Consider the following 20,628-nt stretch of genomic DNA (forward strand, 5'->3'; position numbering starts at 1 on the left):
ATTTGATACTAAAATGACCTTGGGCAAGTCACTTAACCCTGATTCCTTTTCATTTAGAACCATCTCCAGTCATCCTAATTCATACCTCGGCTCTGGATCCAGATGGTTCCAGAAGAGAAAGTGAGGCTGCTGACTTAGAACAGCCATCTCCCACCCCCATTTACATCCAGTTCATGTTCTTGGCAACACTTCCTGATATCATGGTCTTCTTCAAGAAAAAAAAGACAGGCATCATCATTATCATCATCATCATCATCATCATATCTGTCTTTTATGAAAGAGTAGCAAAAAAAGTTTTGTTTAAAGAGAAAGATTTTTCTTTATAGGTATGTTTTCATAATTAATGCAAAGCAGGACTTGGGGAGGAAGTCTGTCTAATTCTAATCACTGTGGTGTGTCTGCCTGAATTATGCCTCAATCCTCACCTGTTCTGTGGCTATATATATTGACAGAAAAATATGGATTTCCATTTAATGGATACAGCAGCACATAGTCATTTTGAAATTAAAAAGGGTCAAATCTCAAATTAGACAATACCACCTCTGTGATCTTGAGCAATTTGTGCCTTTTGTCTTTGTTCTCCTTCATCTGTGGAAGATTCCTCCTTACCTCCATCTCTGACACCCTGACTCCTCAGCTCAAATCTCATGTTTTGTAAAAAGGTCTTGTCCAACCCTCATGGCTACTAGTTCCGTCTCTGAGATTATGTTTTTATCTACTCCATTTATAACCATGTCTCTACCATTAGACTTGGAGCTCCTTGAGGACAGGAGTTTGGGTTTTTTTCCCCCTTGTATCTTAGTGATTAACATAGTGCCTAAAATATTAATAAGTACCTAATAAATGCTTGTTGACTTTTTATTTTTTTTAATTTATTTAAGGCAGTGGGGTCAAGTGACTTACCCAAGGTCATACAGCTAGGCAATTATTAAGTGTTTGAGGCCAGATTCAAACTCAGGTACTCCTGATTCCAGGGCTGGTGCTCTATACATTGCACCACCTAGCTGCCCCTTGACTTTATTTTTATAGCTTTCTTATCTGCAAAATAAGACTAATCCTATTTAAAGCAATTACTTCATAGATTTATTATGAAGACCAGGTGAGAAACCATCTACAAGGTTTTCTATAAACATTGAAGCACTATATAAAGGTCAGTTAATGTCAGTCAATTAACAAATGATTTTGATGGACATGGGATCATAATATAGTTTTTGAGCTAGGAGACTTAGAGGTCTTCAAATTCAATCATGGCCCCTTTGCTCATTAAGTGATAGAGCTGGAATTTGAATCAGTGTGTTCTACCTACAAATCCATGTTCTTTCCATTATAGATTATAGCCTAAAAGAATGATTTCTGGGAAGTGATTCAATGAGTACTCTTTGAAAAATTTATTTTTGATGCTTTACAAACAGACAAACCTAATATTGATTTTTGGCCATTCTGTATAGGGATGCTGACACATAGATACTTTCTTCTCTCCTAGAGATGGGCCTTAGTACCCTGACTGCCAGGCTTGTAGAGAGAACTCCCCTGCCTGCTAACATTGTACCTAATGCTAGACTCATGGCCTAAGTTTTTTCAAAGGTAATATAAAATGTTTAATAGAGCAGCCACAGAATCCCAACCAAGGGATTTTGTGGAATTCACAATTATGAAAACAGAGCTGAAATTGCCTAGCTCATCACCAGAACCCCCAAATGGGAAAGAGCCTTCATTTTGCATATGTTTCAAGAAAGGGCTTCCTCCTTTGATGTTGCTGCTATTCTTGGGAAAATAAAATACAAAAAAGCCCAAATCTGTCTGGGTTCCAGATTTTCTTTAGCCACCCAATATTATGTCCAAGTTGTGTTAACTTTTAGCCAAAGACCTGTAGCTTTAAAAGTCCCAAGCATATAAAACAGAGCAACACAGCAATCTAGATTTTATATGTGTATATAAGCATATAGATAATAAGATATAGAAGATTCTCCAGTCTAATATGGCAGATGTTTATTAAGTACTTATTATATACAAGCATTCAAAATTTCTCTATTTGAATACCATGTTAAGTTCACTTACCTTAGCAGTATACTTTGCAGGGATGTCCACATCCTCAACTCATGAGGCTAACATACAAGTTGTTAGAGCTAGCTCATTGTTTGGGAGACTCAAAAGAAAGAATGGGAGAACAGAGATATTTGGCTACCCACCAAACTGAAGGTTTACAGAAGACATGAATATAGGACTGTATATACATATATATATACCTACATAGACATATGCATTCATGCACACATACATATAAATATATGTTTATATATAATTTTCTTCAGATACTTTACTCTCCTTTTTATTGAGTCATGGACACATTTATTTAACATCTTTTGCCTAAAACATGATTTGCTGGTGAGAAAACATTTTCTCTGGAGTTAATTTAAGTAGCATTTTTAAAAATAGTTGACATATATGTATATATATAGGAAAAAGAGCCCTACCCTATATGAGCTGATATTCTTTTGAATGCTAGGACTAACACTGCAAGAATCTAGGAGTAAAACTCTTAAGATTATTGATGATTGCCCTTACAATCTAAGAGCTTTTTTTAATTCACAAAACTTTTCATTTGTTTTTTTTTTGTTTATCTCCTAGATGACCCATTCTTTAATATGTTCCTACTAATATGTTAATCTTTTCTCTGTGCTCTGGGCTCTTACGAGTATTGTAGGGTTATTTTAAATTTTCTTTTCTGTTGTGAACTTAATCACCAAACCATAAATATTTCAATATTCAAAAAAAGTACCAGAGATAAGCTTATATAAGAAACAGTGAACTTTTTATGTAGCATTTGAGAAATATGTATTGACTTAACATAAAAACTTATATTTATGTTCTTTTTTGTATTTTTTCTTTTCTTCTGTGCATTTAAAGTAATAACTAAAAAAAACCTTTTTTTTATATCACTTACATTTTCTGATGTACTCCTTTCCTCCTCCATCTCCCAGAGAACCCTATTTTACAACAAAGAATAAAAAAGAGGGGGAAAGCAGTTCAGCAAAACTAAAAAAATATTGAAAAAAAATCTAGCTTTATATTCAGCATTTCAAAAACATACTCTTCTCCCCAGACTCTACAAAGAAAAGGAGGAAAAATATCTTCTCATGCATTTTGTAAAAAAAAAAAAAATTACGTTAAAAATTGTTTCTATTTACATTGTCATGGCCTTCACTCATGTTGTTTGTTATCATCTTGATTACAGGAGTTATGCTATTTCAGATCAAAATTTTCTAAGGATTTTTGGTATCATTGATGATTCCTGTGATAGTCTGGTGAAGTCTATGTATACTCCTCACTTTTTTAAACACATAAAGTTACAATGAAACCAATTATATTAAAATGAAGTTGTAAAATTTTTTACCCATCCACATTCACATTCATACTCATTCCTTTCTGCGGGGGTCCAGCCTCCCCACCTCAAAAAAAGCCCATTTCAGTCTGAATCCTTTCCATTCTTTCTTTATTTAGAATTTTACAATTTCCCCCCCCCCCAATCTTACTTCCCCCCTCCCACACAGAAAGCAATCTGTTAGTCTTTACATTGTTTCCACAGTATGCATTGATCTAAGTTGAATGTGATGAGAGAGAAATCATATCCTTAATGAAGAAAAATAAAGTATAAGAGATGGCAAAATTACATAAGACAATGTTTGTTTTTTAAATTAAAGGTAATAGTCTTTGGTCTTTGTTCAAACTCCACAATTCTTTCTCTAGATGCAAATGGTATTCTGCATCGAAGATATCTATCCCAAAATTGTGCCTGATTGTTGCACTGATGGAATCCTTTCCATTCTTAACAGATATTTAGAGTATTGCCACTAATAACTTAATTCTGAGTTACTGAGACTCAAATCCCCTAATTCTGATTCATTCAACCAAAGTGTCTAATGTGTGCTAAAATACTGTAGCACTGTAGCAAGTCTTACTCCTTGTCCTCATGGAGCTTTCCTTTCTAGTGAAAGGTTAAAACATAGACTAATCCTATTTGTAACATTACCAATTATTGCATGAGAGATGAAAAAAACAAAGGTGCTATGTGGGTGCTGAGGGAAGATTTCATTAATTACTGTAATCATCGGAAAATGAGTCCTAGGGTTATCGATTTACTACTAAAAAGGAACAAAGAGGCCATCTAGTCCAGCTCTCTGATTTTGCAACCGAAGAGAGGTGAAACAATTTATCTAAGATCACATTCTATAAGTGGCCAAGTCAGGATTAGACCCACAGGGTCTCAGGAGTTTGGTTGAGAGTGCTCTATATATCAGACACTCTCCTAAAGAGCATTATAAATATAATCTCGCCTGATCCTCAGAACAACCTATTTTACAGTGAGGCAACTGAGGCACACAGTATCCAAGGTCATATACACCTAGTAAATGTCTGGAGCTGGATTTGAACTCAAGACTTCCTAGTTCTAGGCCCAGCATTCTATCCAGCTGTCTGCCCTTCTAATTCCAGATTCTATTTCCTACTTTTTTCTTTCTAGTAGAAAGAAATCCTCATTCTTCTATTTAAAAAAACTGTCTGAAAGCTAAGAAAACTGCTTTACCTTGTCCCTGAAATGCCCTCCACCCCCTTGTTTGAATCAAATTTGCCAACCTATTCTAAAATATTCTTTAAAAATCATCAACTACTTTGCAGTCTCTTCTATCCTAATATAAAGCAATAAGGAAAAGACAGGAAGAAATGATCAAGGGGCATTAACATTCACGTGGAAAATGAAAATGATGGGAGCAGCAATATAGAAGAGACAGCCAAGGAAATTGTGTCCAGTTTGAAATGGACTTAACCTCTGTCCCCACACTCATAGATTTCTGGTGAAAGGTGCCCTGGGCTTTCATTGGAGTTGAGGGTCATTAGCTGAGATAGAATGGATACATGGGATCTTATGAAGTTCAAGAATGAGGGTACTGTGCTAGGGTAAAGTCAAGAGTTAAGAATGGTAATTTTTTGAGAAAATCTTAAATAAAAAACGTACAGTTATGCATTTCACTGTTTTCCTCTCCAAGATGAGAAACATGCTTGCCAGGAGTTGTCCTGCCCAAATTTCTTTCTATTGAGACCAACCCATTATCATTTAGAGCTACTTGAGCCATTTTTCTGGTTCATCCTTTCCAAATGCAAGTGTGGGTAGCCTTTTTTTTTTAATTTTTTTTTTAATCTACTATTTCAGTACCCCATCATTAGAATGGATATACAAGAATGGAATAAAATTAGACAATTCTTCAAGCTCCCATTACCAAGTTTAGTCCATCAAAGGAAAGATAAAAGCAATTACCTGAGCAGAATCATCATTTAAAGAGCTCTTTTTTGAGTGCTTTAGTTTGCATTGGCTCTCTTGACTTTAAATTTGAAGTCTTCCAATTTAGCTTATCATCAAATGATTTTCTCAAAAACAGAAGCATAACCCGTTTCTGGGCTTAGATTTTTGTCCTCATCTGGGAGATTTAGAGGTAGATTTAGGCCCCACCCCCTCTTTTTTTTCCTTGATAGACGGTTACTGGAAATCTATTCTTTCCAGTAAATGCCTTTTTTAAGATACATGGAAATTTCTTTTGTTGGTCTGAGACTGCAGGGCCAAGCAAGTTCCCTGTGATTGCTAGAAAATAGCAGCCAAAAGGATATAAATGTTATCTTGGTGATTGATAAATGCTGTTGGTCTATCTCAGGGACTGGTTTCTGGAAAGAACCTTCCAGTGGTCCTTTAAGAAATAGTGCCCTGAGGCAATCTAGGGTTGAGTAAGCTTGAGAAGTGTAAAGAGCTTCCTTCCTTGGGGAGCAGGAAGAAAGTGCCTTATATCCTGGTATACTGATGGGCTTCCTTTGTCTGAAGGAGAAACAGCATTGACTGAGTAAACACTAGACTGGACTAGGTAGGCAAAGTTGAGGCATGGTTTGCCCTGCTTGCCCTTGTTGAAGGTAGTTAAAACAAAGTCAAGGATAAGGGTAGTCTGTAGATGGGGCATCAGAATTGGGAAGCCCTTGTGGGATATTTGTAAGTATCTTTTCCAGGGTGAATAAGAAGGACTAATGGAAGCATCCCATCACACTAATTAAGACATTAATTAGGGGAAATGAGTGATTGACCTTAAATGTCATCCTTAGGTTGCCTCATGCTAAAGCTATGCATGATAAGGTTAGAGCTTTAGGTTCTATTTCTGTGAATTTCCTTAGGCCTGCTTCACAAGGACCTTGAACTGCCTCTAATTGGACTGGAGAGGGAAAAAACCCTTCTACCCCCCCACCTCATATTCGGATAGTAGTTGTTTTTAAATAATGGAGTTACCCAGGACACAGGAAGTGGGATCTGTTTCCTATCATGACTTCAGGGATAATGTGTTATTTATGGCAAATAGTGCTCTGTCTTTGAATGAATTCTGTCACCAGAGGCCCAAGTATCCCCAGGATGATGGACACCATTCATTCTCTCTATTGTCCAGGATCTTGGAACATTTGAGCTCCTCTTTCATTCTCTCTTTTAATGACCCATTTATACTTTGGCCCTAAGAGAAGAGTTCACCCTCCATCTCTAGGCTGCCTGTCAGAGTTTTTCAGAGAAATTAGGATTATTAGAAGAGAATTTTGGCCCTGGAACAGATCTTAATGATCACCCAGTACAACTCCCTTCCTTTTACTTTTAGTCCCAAACCCTCTCTCTTTTTTGTTTTTTTCCCCCTTCTATTTCTCTTTAAAGGATTTTATTGATGGGTTTTATTGATTTATATCGAAGTTATTTTTTAATCAAGTGAGATGGCCTTACTCCATTAAACCTTCCAGTTAAATAAAATTGATTCAAAATAAGACCTCCTCTGACACTTGTTGGGACAACAATCCACACCTATCGCCTCTCACTTGTGTTTGTTATTCATTTTTTGGTTTGTGTTTTGTTGTTTTACCATATGTTTTCTTGGACCAAGATTGATCACAATTTAAGATAACAATTTAGTATTTATTTGTTTACATTACTATGGAGGTATAATTAGCAATTTTCTTTGCACCTGAAAATGGGATCTGAAAAAACTCACCTGGGTTACAACTGCAAAGGATTAAGGAAGTACATCTCCAGGATGTAGAGCCTGCTTCAAGATGGGGAATGAGTGTAGGAGGAAGCCCCTCTCCCCCAAAAAGTAACAATGAAACCCCTTTCCCTTCACCTACTGTCTTCATTATGTCTCAATTCCTGAAAGTCTTCCCATATTCCTTTGATTTCCTATTTACCATGTCCATTACATTAGTTTACCATGATTTGTTCTGCCCTCCCCCCTCAATTAATTAATACCCATTTGTTTCCAGTTTGGGTTGGTTTGTTTGCTTGTTTGCTTTATGCCACCTCAAAAGAAGGCCCTCATTTTGTAGGTGAGACAGCTGAGGCACAAAGAAGAAAATCTGTGGAAGCTGTGATCTCCCAAGTTAGGTGGAATTTCTCCCTATCTTGTTCTTATTTCTTCACAGCTAGTTCCTGATGGCTGTGAATAATGAATCCCATGAAGTATTCACATGTATTTGTATTCACACTATTTGAAGTTATAATTATATAAAACATAATCACTGACTTCAGTTCATTAGAACTGTGCCATGTGGATTTGAATAATGTGACCACTTTTCCAGATTCATTATTCACATTAATCGGGACCTGGCTATATGCTATTTTTATATATTTGTATTCCAGTTTGAATTATTTTATTTGAGCAAGTCATATCTTTCCTTATGATTAAACTGATATTTTATCAGTTGTTTAAATATTTTTATCAGTTGTGTGCTGTTCATTTGTATTATAATTTCAGAATTATAACTTATAAATTCAAGATTTTCTCATGTTCATTTCTAAATGATTTTCATTTGGGGGAGCCATTGCTAATGCTTTGGTTTTGAATTTATCTTCTTCCAAGTAAATACTTAGAGAGCTTTGGTGAGGAAAAGAATAGGAACTGGACCTGTGATTTCATTGTACAGGTGAAGAAACTCCTCTACCAATGCAGGTCAGCATCTTCTCTGCAATTTATAGTTCTGGGGTTGCTTAGAGGACTGAGACATTAAAAGAGCTGCTAATCGTTACAAAACCAATTTGTGTCACAAGTGAGATTTGAGCTCAGGTCTTTCTGGTGTCCAGAACAGTTTTCTGTCCTCTATACCATGGTACCTTTGATGGAAAGAGGTTTTTTTTTTTTTTTTTAACAAATCAAAGAATTCCTTTCTCATGTATTTGTTTGATAAATTTGGGATTTTAGTTGTTGGGTTTTTTTTTTTAATTTTGCAAGGTAAATGGGGTTAAGTGACTTGCCCAAGGCCACACAGCTAGGTAATCATTAAGTGTCTGAGGCTGAATTTGAACTCAGGTACTCCTGACTCCAGGAGCAGGTACTCCTGACTCCAGGGCCAGTCCTGTTTCCACTGTGCCACCTAGCCACCCCTGGGATTTTAGTTTTTAAAAAGTGAGACACAATAGGAATCTAACACAATGAATATACATATACATATATATTTGGTCAAAAAAATTAAATATAGGAATGTAGAATCCTAGTAAGATCATTTTGCCTTCTAATTTAAATTATTTTGTATTCTCTTGTGAAACCCATCAAATGCCAATACTGTAACTCAGAGAGGGATTTTTTTAAAAATTCTTTTGCATCAGATGAAAGGTTAGCTGACTTCTCCATCACTCTGTTAATTCATATCATTAACCTTGAAGTCGATTTTAGTAAGTAATTAAGAAGTAAGCAATCATCATCTCCTTAAGGTTCTTTCTAATGACCCAGAAGCAAGTTCCTTACAGACTGGTAAATAGAAAATAGGATGATGGGTTTAATTTGAAGCCTATACTTGATGAATTTGAACAGTTGATGGTACAAGAGAGATGATGAGCTGATGTTTTCTCCACTTGAAGAGAATAACCTCATGGGATTCAAAGTTGGGATGACTCTTAGAGAACATCTACTCTGTAGAACTATAGATCAAGAGCTAGAAGAAACCCCAGAGACCATCTGGTCCAAGTTATTGTTTTGTTTTTTTTAACAGATGAGGGTATTATTACTATTCTATTGAGATCATGCAAGCATCATGCAGTCTGTAATGAAGTGAGATTTGAATTCCTATCTCTGAATTCCAAATCTGATTTTTTTTTACCCCTCTACCAGAAAGGCAAGAAAAATGGAATGAACTGAAGTGATAACCCCATGTTCTCACTGCATTGCTTCTCTGTTGAAGCCCATAGGGTGCTAAGGAGAGTGCTTTGGAGCATCTCAGAGGAAGCCAAAGTCTTCCCCATTGGAAGTCAAATGCACTACCTTCCAAATATCAGGTGATAATGGCTCAGGCGTCATGTGTCTGTTGTTTCCTTGCCAATACATTTTACACTTGCTTTTTGGAACCACTTAATTCCTTCTCCTATAGAAGTTCTTGAGTAAAAGGAAGGACAGTGAGAAGTGTTTAGTCATCCCTGATGGAGGGACAGTGATTCTCCCAGAGGAGATGTTGTTTGCCCCCTTAGCATCACCAATGGTTCCCACCGAAACTCTGAGAGAAAGCTGAATCATGTTGGTTAGGGTTGACCTAGATGACATCTAAGATCTCCTCCACAGAAAGAGTAGCCCCATGATGAGGTGATTATATACAGCATCACACAATAGGCATATTCACAAGAGGCTTATTCTAAGAGTCAAAGTAATAAATTCCTTTTTAATGAGGAAGAACCTGATCATATTTATTAGAGTACTAGGGTGGCAGTCCAGGGCTAAGTGAGGGAATGGTAGTCGCTATACCATATCGAATTCTGTAATGAAACTTCTGGCCTCAACTGAGTCACAGCTCTAGTGATGACTTATGTTTGCTCTATCAGGATAGGCTTTTCATCTTTGCTGAACGATTCTTCATGGTTTTAAAATCAAGCCATAGTGTTTGAACAAAGGAATGAGCTCTCTGCACAAAGCACACCAGAGAAATTCTCATGGTGTCTCTAGGTAATGTCCAAGCTTCAGGGCCTCTCCTTTTCCTTTCCCTAAAGGGTGCACATTACTCCCAGGGCACCAGGAAAGACCTGATTGCCCCTAATGCATGTAGCAGGTAATTTGCGCTCTCTCTCTCTCTCTCTCTCCCCCCCCTCTTCTTTCTCTTTTCCTCCTCTCTTTTTTCTTTTTCTCTTTCACTTTTTCCCCCTTCCCTCTCCCTTAATGGTATGGCACAAAGATAAAGGAGAAAGCATAGCATGAAGATTGAAGAGGAAAAAAGTAAGATGACATTTTGATTAAATTGTTTTAATTCTTAAAAAGCTAGAGTATCTTATTTAAGTAAGACTTCCTCCTCCAGCCCTGAGAGCAGGATGAAAAGAAAAGGTTGATGATGTGTTTGTTTTGTGTACTTGCAAAATCTACTTTCTTCCCTTTGTGTCATACCATTTTAACATAGCAACACAGAGAGATGAATCCTAATTTGACCTTGGTTGCTGCTGCTGCACCCTTCAGCTCAGTGGTTTCTCTGTAGGAATAAAAGCCGACATCATCTTCCCTGAACTTCTTTCGATCAATAGCAGTGTGGCAGAGTACATATTACCCAGATGGGCAGACTGATAGGAAAATAAAAGCATATCCATGATACAAATAGAGAGATAAATAGACTGATTTGAAGCAAAAGCCTTTTAAATGGGAAATCTGAGGAAGAAAAGCTGAGGAGGGCCTAATGGGACCTAATGATTTGCAAATTAATTTTATGTTGCTTAAGGATGGAGCTTTCCTTGAGTACAGTACTCTGATAAGTATGGTCAGGCTCTTCCTCACTTAAAAAGGAATTTATTACTTTGACTCTTAGAACAAGCCTCTTGGGAATGTGCCTATTGTGTGACGCTGTACACAATCTACAGTGGCAAAATTGTGTTAATTTGACTGACTAGAAATATTAACCATATTATATCCAATAACTGCCAGGAACAATTCACGACCATGCCCTGTGACTTTATTTTAATTGATTTTTTTTTTTTTACTTTCAGCTTTTCTGATTTTGTTTCCTCTGACAGAGGTTTATTAAATGCACAAGGAAAATTGTTTTGCAAATTATTTTTAGTAGGTTTACCTGTTTTAAAATGGGAAGGTTGTTTTAACTCTTTGACTCCTGCATTTTTCCCATTTTTCTTTTTTTTTTGAATTTGATTATTTATTACCTAACTACTTGGTGCTGTTGACCTAGTGTGATTTTTCTGGCCCTGCAAAATACATCAATGTGGCCTCCAGTTAGGTAGTGTGTTTAGGAGTATCATTTGATCTGTCATAAAGGAAGTTTTGAAGTGGAAATTGAATATGATGGATTGCTGTAAGACAGCTTAATATTTCGATTCTTGAGCCATGTGTACTAATGAATTACTTGCTGTTCTTCAAGAAAATTACTCTAATGTGATGTGTAATATATTCTCTCCATATTTCTCTGGATAAAATCCCCCATCCCTTTGTCCTTTCCCCTCTGCAAACCTCCCTTGTCACAAAAACATTGTTTAGCTATACTGAGTTTCCTTGCCAAAATAGTTTGAAGGAAAAAAAATGGAGGAAAAAAGAAAAATCCTATTTCCAACCCACCCGTCTTAACCAGGCCTCTTTGGTCTATAGTAATCTCTGTTGCTTAATCTACTATTTTGACTTTTCTTCTTTTTTACCTCAAGTTTATCATCCCATGAAGATGTAAACAAATAGAATCAACCAATCAGTGTGTTATTTTTGAGCCAGCTGCTGGGAGTGGAGTGGAAGGAGGATACCAAATTAATTTATCTGCCAATTTAAGGTTTACAAAGCAATTTGTTTAGATCTTACCTATTTGGCCCAAGCTGTCATCTGAGGTATAGGCCTTAAAAGTATTCTTATTGAAGAACTTGGATCTTAGAAGCGATTTTTCCCAAGATCAGAACTTGTAAATGATAGAGGCAGAATTTAAACCCTCATCTTCCTGGATCCACATCCAGCACTGCTGGAGCTCTTGAGAAGCAAAAGAAGTTCAGGACATAATTTCTGTCTCAAAGTCAAACAATCAATAAATATTTTATCGATCGTCTGTTTTGGGCCAGGCACTACGTTAAGTGCTGGAGATATAAAAAGAGGCAAAAAAGAGAGCCCTTGCCACCAAGGAGAAAACAAATATATACAAACATGCTCTATGCAAGATAACTTGTAATAATGAAGAGGGTTTGGGGAGGCTTCCTGGATAGAAGGAGAGCTCTGTGGGTGAAAGGATGACAGAAAGTGAGAGTTAGGATCCAGTGTCAGCATGGAAAGGAGAAGAGGGCTCAACATATGTTGCTAGTAATAGTTAAGCAGGGCCCGTGAATATTTTACTCTCTCTTGTCCAAGCATCTTCCTCCCCACAACCTGGGGAAATGCAGCCATTTATTATCAAGCACCCGAATGAATAATGTGGGTTCCAGGAGCTATAGGAACTCAGAGAAAGGAGAGATCGATGAGAGCTGGATAATCATCAGTATAATTAGTATAGAGCAGAAAAATATACAGTGATGAAAACTGAGGCTCAGCTATTAGAAGAATTGATCTCTAAGACTCCAAATCATAAAATGCCAGAGCTTGCCATGAGTTTCACATTCATCCCAGCTCCCTTCATGTCTCAACAGGTCTGCTACCCGCTTCTCCACCCCCCACCCCAGATAATTACTTTGAGTTTAACTTTGTGTGGACCTTCAATGTACTTAATTGTGTGCATTCTGCTTCATCTCTGTAGAGGCCTCAACTACTTGAGGCCAGGGACTATTTTCACCTAGCCATTAAGCACATAGGGGCTTAATAAATACTTGTTGAATTGAAGCTATCTTAGATTCTGTTTAGATACTCATTTTCATCAAGGAACTTACAGTAAACTTGAGAATAAGATAAGATAAAATTAATATTTCTAATAATATAAAGATTCATTCTGTTTACAATTATCATCAAATTTGTTCTCCCTAGAAGGGAGATTATTTTTATCTCCCTTTTACAGTTGAGAAATCTGAAACAAAAAAGCTAAGTGACTTGCCCAGGGTCACACATCTAGATGTGTTGGAGGCTCATTTTGAAGGCAGGTCTTTCTGACTTCAGGTTCACCACTCCATCTACTGTACCACTTAGCTACTTCTCTCTCTCTCTCTCTCTCTCTCTCTCTCTCTCTCTTTCTCTCACTCTCTTCTCCTTTATCTATTTTTCCATATTTTATCCATATATGTAACTATCATCTATTTTGCTATTCTCAAATTCACTTTCTGTCCTATTTATATCTGTCTGTCTATCAATCTATCTATCTCTCCATCTCTGGATGTTTTTAAATAATAATTTATATACATATATTTACATATATATGAATATATAAACACATAAAGATTTACATACCTCCTATACTTAGTAGATGTGTGACTTTGGACAAGTCATTTCATCTTTTAATCTCAAGTTTAATAAAGCAGACACTTTTCAGGGTTGTTTTAAGGATCAAATGAGAGAATAATTGTAAAGAACTTAGCAGGATGCTTGGCACATAGTAAGCATTATATAAATGTATTATTATAATATATTTGTAAACTTGACATGCATCATATAAAATGTGAATACTACTGTTAGTGGATCCCATGACTACATCTGTTGGAATAGTCACAGGGAGGAACTTAGCTGGAATAGAATATAACCTGAAATTCTATTTGATGACATTTGATTTATTGATTTAAAACCTCAAAATTAAATTGTTACATTTATTGTTACATTTATTCAGCATCTTGTTTGTTTTTTTAAAAGCTTAGTCCCTGGTCTGTTATTCTCTTTAACCTCCTCTGACTCCCTTAGATATTTAGCCTGAACACATTTCCTTTATTTATCTAGTCAAGGCATCACTCTATATAAATCAGAGAGAAAAACCATACAATAGCCTGCTTAGCTTGTGCCAAAGCTTGCCGTGACTTTGAGATTCTCTGACTTGAGTGGTCCATTGTATTGGTGATAATTGGAAATCCTAGTTAAGTACTATATCATGCCATCATTGACAGAACATTTTTTTCCCATTAAGCCTTCAAACTCTTCCTCAGCTGTCAACACATGGGCATTTTGTGGAGCCAAGTTCTCTGATGCTGCAGGCAGTCTGCAGCTTGCCTGCAGCTTAGCTTTGACTCAAAGTATTGCTTTCCCTTCTCCTGGCCTTGTTCTCATTTAGCACTAAAGCCTGCTTAAAGTCCGCCTTTCATTGTGCAAAGTACGCACGCCTGTGTCATCCCTGGAAACAGTTCTGATGTCAAGGAGAGGAGTTCAAAAGATATGCTAGTCATCTGAATGAATAATTGATTAGAAAGGAGTCTGGTGGTGTTCATTGGGAGGTGTGGCTGAATGAGGGCCAAAGCAGAAGCCCTGCTACATATTTCCCCAAATCTTGTATTTCTTTAACTTTGAGCAACAAGGTTAGGACACTAGAGGAAAACTGAAAAGGGGTACTTGAGTTTCCTCGTGTTTGACTTAGGACTCACTTTGTCATTGACTGAGCCCTCAGCAGCTCAGTCAGCTTCGTGTTTTGTTGATGTTCTGGCCTCCATGTAATTCTGGAGAATTCCTGATACTTTGGACCTGATCATTGCAAAGTAGATAGTAAAAGGAGTGATACTGATATCCTCTGTTTTGGGCATAGACCCACTATTCCCTTCTGCTTCTTCCTAGCTTTCCTAAAAGTTCAGCTCAGATGCTACCTCCTACATAAAACATTCCTGGATCCTCCCTCAGTTACTACTGTCTACTCTCAAATTTCTTCTTTTCCTTCTATCTACTTATGTTTATATAGGCATAGGTTTACCCCCTACCCTACCCCTCATTCCCTGTAGAATGTAAGTTCCCTGAAGGTAGGGACTGTTTTTTTTTTTTTTTTTTGCTTTTATTTGTAGCATTTATCACAGTAGCTTAAGGGATATCAAGTTTTTAATCAATACTTCATGAATGAATGACTAACATTACATAATGGTTTTTAGGTTCACCAAATCCTTTACATATTGTTATCTCAGTAGCCAAGAAAGCAAAAAACAATTTTAAAAACATATTATTGAGAAGCAAATGGGAGTGGGGGAACAGAAACAATTTATTATTTGGATCCACTACCAAGACAAACACAACTTTGCAGTAAGAAACTCTCATTTGATAAGATGCGATGTTTAAGTTTAGCTCAAAGGAAAGTATTCCCAAATCTCATCACTTTGTTGTTGTTGAATTGCATCTGACTTTGTGACTTCATTTGGGGTTTCTTGACAAAGATACTAGAGTGGTTCACCATTTCCTTCTCCAGTTCATTTTATAGATAAGGAAACTAAAGGAAGCAAAATGACTTGCCTAGGGTCACATAGCTAGTAAGTATCTGAGGTTGGATTTGAACTCAGATTTTCCTGACTCCAGACCTTGAATATGTATTACTTGGGAGGATTGTTGAATCTATTTCAGTGATTTGTTTCAGTATTTTGGTTAGAAGATGCTCAGAGAGATGTCTAAAGCTGAACCTTTGTCCCCAAAGGTTACCATCATAATTCAAAATTTTGCCCAAGAACTTCACAGAATGATAGGAACTTAAGAGTATGAAGGTATTTTCGCTTCCAATGGTGGCAATATTGATACACCAAATAATAATATTATATGAATTACATTTCAATGTCTGTAATATAAGAAGAAGGGTAGAAGAAGGAGGAAATAAGATCTGAGAAAATAAATACATTTACTTCTCTTTTGCACTATAGCTCTTGATTCCAAACGTTGATTATATGTGATGAAGCAAAAACTGTCCTTTCTTAGAAGTCAAGCATGGGTATTATTGAAACATTTAAGAATATAAAGAATCTCCAATTTATCATGGACTTAAGAAAGACATGAAGGAGTCTTTCTTATGTGACTTACAAGTCACATACATGACTTTAGTAACCAATTGTTTTCAGTTAGTTTTCTTGGCAGATACTGGAGTGGTTTGCCATTTCCTCCTCCAGCTCATTTTACAGATCTGGGAAAACAGGGTTAAGGAATTTGCTCAGCATCACACAGCTAGGAGGTGTCCGAGGTCAGATTTGAACTCAGAAAGATGAGTCTTCTTGACTCGAGGTCCAGTGCTTTATCCTTTTGCCACCCCCCCCCCATCCTCTGGTAGTCAAAACATGTGATTATAATTACACATAGGCAATGTTAAAAAAAATAAAAAGGTAAAGTGTAATGTGTATCCTTTATCATATCAAGGATTCTTTATCATATCAAGGGGAGCAGGCATGCTCCCCTGCCCCTTTAAGTGATGAGTCTTATCTGAAAAATGCTGCTGATAACAGTTCCCACTCTTTGCTAGGTCCCTCTTAGCAAGACAGACAACATTCTGTTGCTGACCCTTTCTCTGAGTATCCATCTTGATGAGATGGGTATATGCATCGATTAGTCATGCAAATAATATTTAAAACAGCAAAATCCTGATTTCACAGAAGAAAATTAGTTCAGAAGGGGACATGAAGGACAAAGAATGTTTGGGGTTTGTTTTCTTAACTAACCTATTATATAATTAACACAGTTTATTTATCAATAAATAATTAAGCTTATGGTTTCATGTGTGATTTTCATGCCTTTGTATATTCGAATGTTTCTCTTGATGCTTCTCACATTTGGAATTAAATATAAATATTAAAAAAATTTAATTGCCATGTTTTATGCATCAAAACTTTTTAAACCTGATTCTTTTTAAGATTTCTGTAAATGTTAAGTGGTAAATAGATTCAGGTATTTACTCACATTTTTCATTTTACTCACATTTTATTAGCTGGAGAAGAGTGACTTTAAAAGGTTGTCTTAGTGTTGCAATTCTTCAGTTGTATGTTACATACTGTATCACAGATTAAGAGTTGGAAGAGTTAGCCATATAAAACAACAGAGAATTCAGCAAATAACCCCTGCATATCCTACTTGACAGCCAGGTCTTTGCTTAAGGGGAACTCACTTTCTCCTAGGATAGTTCAACTTTTTTTTTTTTTTTTGAGCAGCTCTGGTATTAGGAAGGTTGTCCTTTTTATTAAAATTAAATCAACTCATAGACTCATGATTGGAAGATACTAGTGGAGACCCTCTAATTCAGTTCTCTCTTTTTTATAGATGAAGGAGCTGAGGTCCAAAGAGGTAAATCAATGTGTATAAGGACCCTCAAAAAGTAATATCAGAGTCAGCATTTGAATCCAGAGCCTTTGACACCTGATCCAGTATTCTTTCTACTATTCTCTAAACTTAACTAATTTTTATTGAGGTCTTTAATAAAAAAGAAGATAAGCATAATTTTAAACGTTTGTTCTAGAAGATGACATTCACAACATTTATCAGTGTCACCATGGGACAGGACTGCCATATTCCTTCTCTAGAATAGTCTCATCCTTGGCCAGCCAGAGAGGATCCCACCACTATGCTTTGCCTTTATGTAACCTTGGGCTTTATAGATAGAGATGGAACCTGTTAGAATTTGGAGAACATTCCAATATACATACACACACACACACACACACACACACACACATATATGTGTATATGTATATATATATACACACATACATACACACATACACACACACACACACACACACACACACACACACACACTTTTTTAGGTTTTGGTTTTTTTTTGCAAGGCAAATGGGGTTAAGTGGCTTGCCCAAAGCCACACAGCTAGGTAATTATTAAATGTCTGAGACTGGATTTGAACCCAGGTACAGGGCCGGTGCTTTATCCACTATGCCACCTAGCCGCCCACATTCCAATATATATTGAAGGTCATTTTCTAGAAAGAAAAATCTCCAGTCTCAGTCCTTTAACTGTGATTTGCTGTTATTAGATCCCAATGAACTGAAAAGAAATGCCACTGAACACGTGTGACTTGGCTTCACTATTTCTCCATGATAGAAAAACAACTTTTAGAGCTTTTGTATCTCTGAAAATATTTTTTTTAATCATGAATCCATTTAGAAAGTATTTTCAGTAGAAAGTGGAAGAATGGGAATATAGAACCTTTTGAAAAATCATATTCTGGGGTGGCTAGGTGGCACAGTGGATAAAGCACCGGCCCTGGAGTCAGGAGTACCTGGGTTCAAATCCGGTCTCAGCCACTTAATAATTACCTAGCTGTGTGGCCTTGGGCAAGCCACTAACCCCATTTGCCTTGCAAAAAAAAAAAAAAACCTAAAAAAAACCATATCCTCACAGAAAAGATATCATTTCTGCTTATTGGGTTTGTGTAGTGTGTTTTCACTGAAAAAAAAATTCAGATACTGTATCTGTTTGAAAATGAGTCTCATGGGCACAAACTCAATCAAAATACCCCAACTGAGTCAAAGAATTTTGATTTTCTTTTTAGGTTTTGCAAGGCAATGGGCTTAAGTGATTTGGCATCTTTGTAAGATTTGGAGATGACACAAAGTTGAGAGGGAAAGCTAGCACAGTGAATAAAAGTCATGATTTGCCTCTTGTCCATGCCCTCACCTGAGGTCCATCTAATGTGCCTTCCTCATGTTCTGTTGAAATTGCCTGCATGTCCATGCTGTAAATGGACTAACAGTAATAGACTAACTGATCAATTAGCTTTCAGGCTTGCTATATAACATTTTTTATACCTCTCTTTTGTTCTTTGGGTGATGTCCAACTTCATTTCTTTGGAGAACCTTGTGAGACTTGCATCTCTCCAAAATCACTAGAACAATACTAGAAATTTAAGAAAGATGGATAGAGTCCTGGTCCTGGAGTCGGGAGTACCTGAGCAAATCTGGCCTCAGACACTTAATAATTAGCTGTGTGTCCTTGGGCAAGCCACTTAACCCTATTTGCCTTGCAAAAAAATCTTAAAAAAAAAAGATGGAAATTCATTTAAATATAATGTTAAAAAAATATTAGAAAGTTGGAACTTCATTTCAGGGAGAGAGTTGGGGGGTCAACAGTTAGGCCCTGACTATAAGCTCCCTGCTTGCTCTCCTTTTACTCATTTCTAGCTCAGCTCATGTCCCTTTGAGGTTTCTGTCCAAGGTACTGATCACTAAGCTCTCAGGATTGCCCATTCACCTATCTAACATAGTTCGCATAGGAGGCATTCATTGTTCATTTGGACTTTTTTTTCCTGTGTTTATAGTTTGACCAAATTCTTTTGAGGATTTTTCCATAGAATATCATTTAGGAGGTTCTGCAGTGTTCTGGGACTCAGCTGCATACAGGAACAGTCAGGTGACTTCACCCATTTATAGGAAATCCCTCTTTGACTTGAATTCTTTTAGAGGCATTTTCAGTACTGGTCAAGACTGATCAACTATTTTTAATTATCTCATTAGAACTAGCCTGCAAAAAAAAAATTTAGATATTGTAAGAGCTCAGAAAGTCACATTTCTTAGGCTGTAATGCTTCCTATACTGTAAATTGTGATTGCTAAGCACATTTAGACCCATTTTTAAATGTCATAAATAAGCAAATTAATGTAGTTCTTATTCTCTTTCAGGGATTCACGAATGTTTTACTATTGATTTTTTTTAAATATGCTTTCCATTTTTACAGAATTTAGCTGAATAACACTAGTAAAGGCATGCCAAAAATATGACTTACTCTTTAGGGAAATGAGAAATTATAGCATCTTTGCCCTGTTGCCTTGTCTCCCCATCCTACTTACGATTTATATGTCAGCCAAATTATTTTGCAAAATCAGGCTTGAAGAATTCTGCACAGAAAGAGTGTGGAAGAACAAGGATTTACATTCAGATCCAGTGCTGTTATGGAAAATTTACATGGATTTAAATGATATGTTTCCTGCACTGTTATTTCCTACTGGAGGAAGTTCTTAGTCCTTTGAATGTATGACTGTTTGGTTTCTAAAATTTGCCTGACACTTCACAGTAGAAGGAAATAAAGCCATTTTACCTCAAGTAAAACATTTTTCCAAATTTTCTCACGCAGATTCACGTGGGTGTTGAGAGAAAAAGACAAGAGTTATTTTTCACATTTTTTAAATACAAAAACACACCAGCTGCCACACACAACCTTGCCACTAGAGAAAGGGCGAATAACTAAGTTTCTCCAGCAATCTCAGAAACTAAATTTATTGAAATCCCAATGAAAGCCTTTTGTTGTGTTTGGTGTAATGGAGAAAATTCCATAAGATATCTTACATTGCGTTTTCCTAATGTTAATCTTCCTAGATCTTGAGCTCCCAGGTCAGGCAGTAAACACACTTCATTCACTTACAGGAAGTCTCAGGCCTCAGAAGCCAGCCAGGTTCTCTCATTACAATCAGTTTTCCTTTTATTTCAAGTAATGTCTTTCCCTGTGCCTTTAAACTCTGAATCAATTTTTTATGTATGTATTTTTATTTGTATTTCTTTTCTAGGCAGAAGGACAAGGAGGTTAATTTGCCCACGCTTTCTTTTCCTCGAATGTTTACAGAACAAATTTGTGTTCTGGACCACATGATTTAGGGAGTTAGAAGATCTCACAAACCCTCCCACATAAGCTTGGCAGTCACTTGGTGACTGGCCTCTTTTCTCACTTGTTGTTATTTTATCCTTTCCTGAACAGTTTAAAATTCAGTTTTCATTTGATAAAAGGAAATCAATTAGTATTTTGAGTTAATCTCATTCTTTAA

The 20,628-nt window shown here is 36.6% G+C and overlaps 1 protein-coding gene across 13 annotated transcripts in view; it reads left to right on the plus strand.

Moving 5' to 3' along the window:
- The window catches only part of SLC10A7 (solute carrier family 10 member 7), a 261,864-nt gene that overhangs the window by 137,061 nt on the left and 104,175 nt on the right, over nucleotides 1-20,628 (plus strand). For 3 of the 13 annotated variants that reach the window (XM_074229190.1, XM_074229182.1, XM_074229185.1), the window contains one exon: nucleotides 58-10,117. The exons of the other annotated variants lie outside the window; for them this stretch is intronic. Coding sequence is in view for 2 of the 3 variants with exons in the window: in XM_074229185.1 (XP_074085286.1) it covers nucleotides 58-78 (21 nt within the window). In the remaining variant the exon portion in view is untranslated. Of the gene's footprint in view, nucleotides 1-57; nucleotides 10,118-20,628 lie in introns of those variants that run through there. 13 annotated transcript variants of the gene reach the window in all.

This window comes from Macrotis lagotis, chromosome 3 (genome assembly GCF_037893015.1).
Source record: "Macrotis lagotis isolate mMagLag1 chromosome 3, bilby.v1.9.chrom.fasta, whole genome shotgun sequence".
In the NCBI taxonomy this organism is placed as follows: Eukaryota; Metazoa; Chordata; class Mammalia; order Peramelemorphia; family Peramelidae; genus Macrotis; species Macrotis lagotis.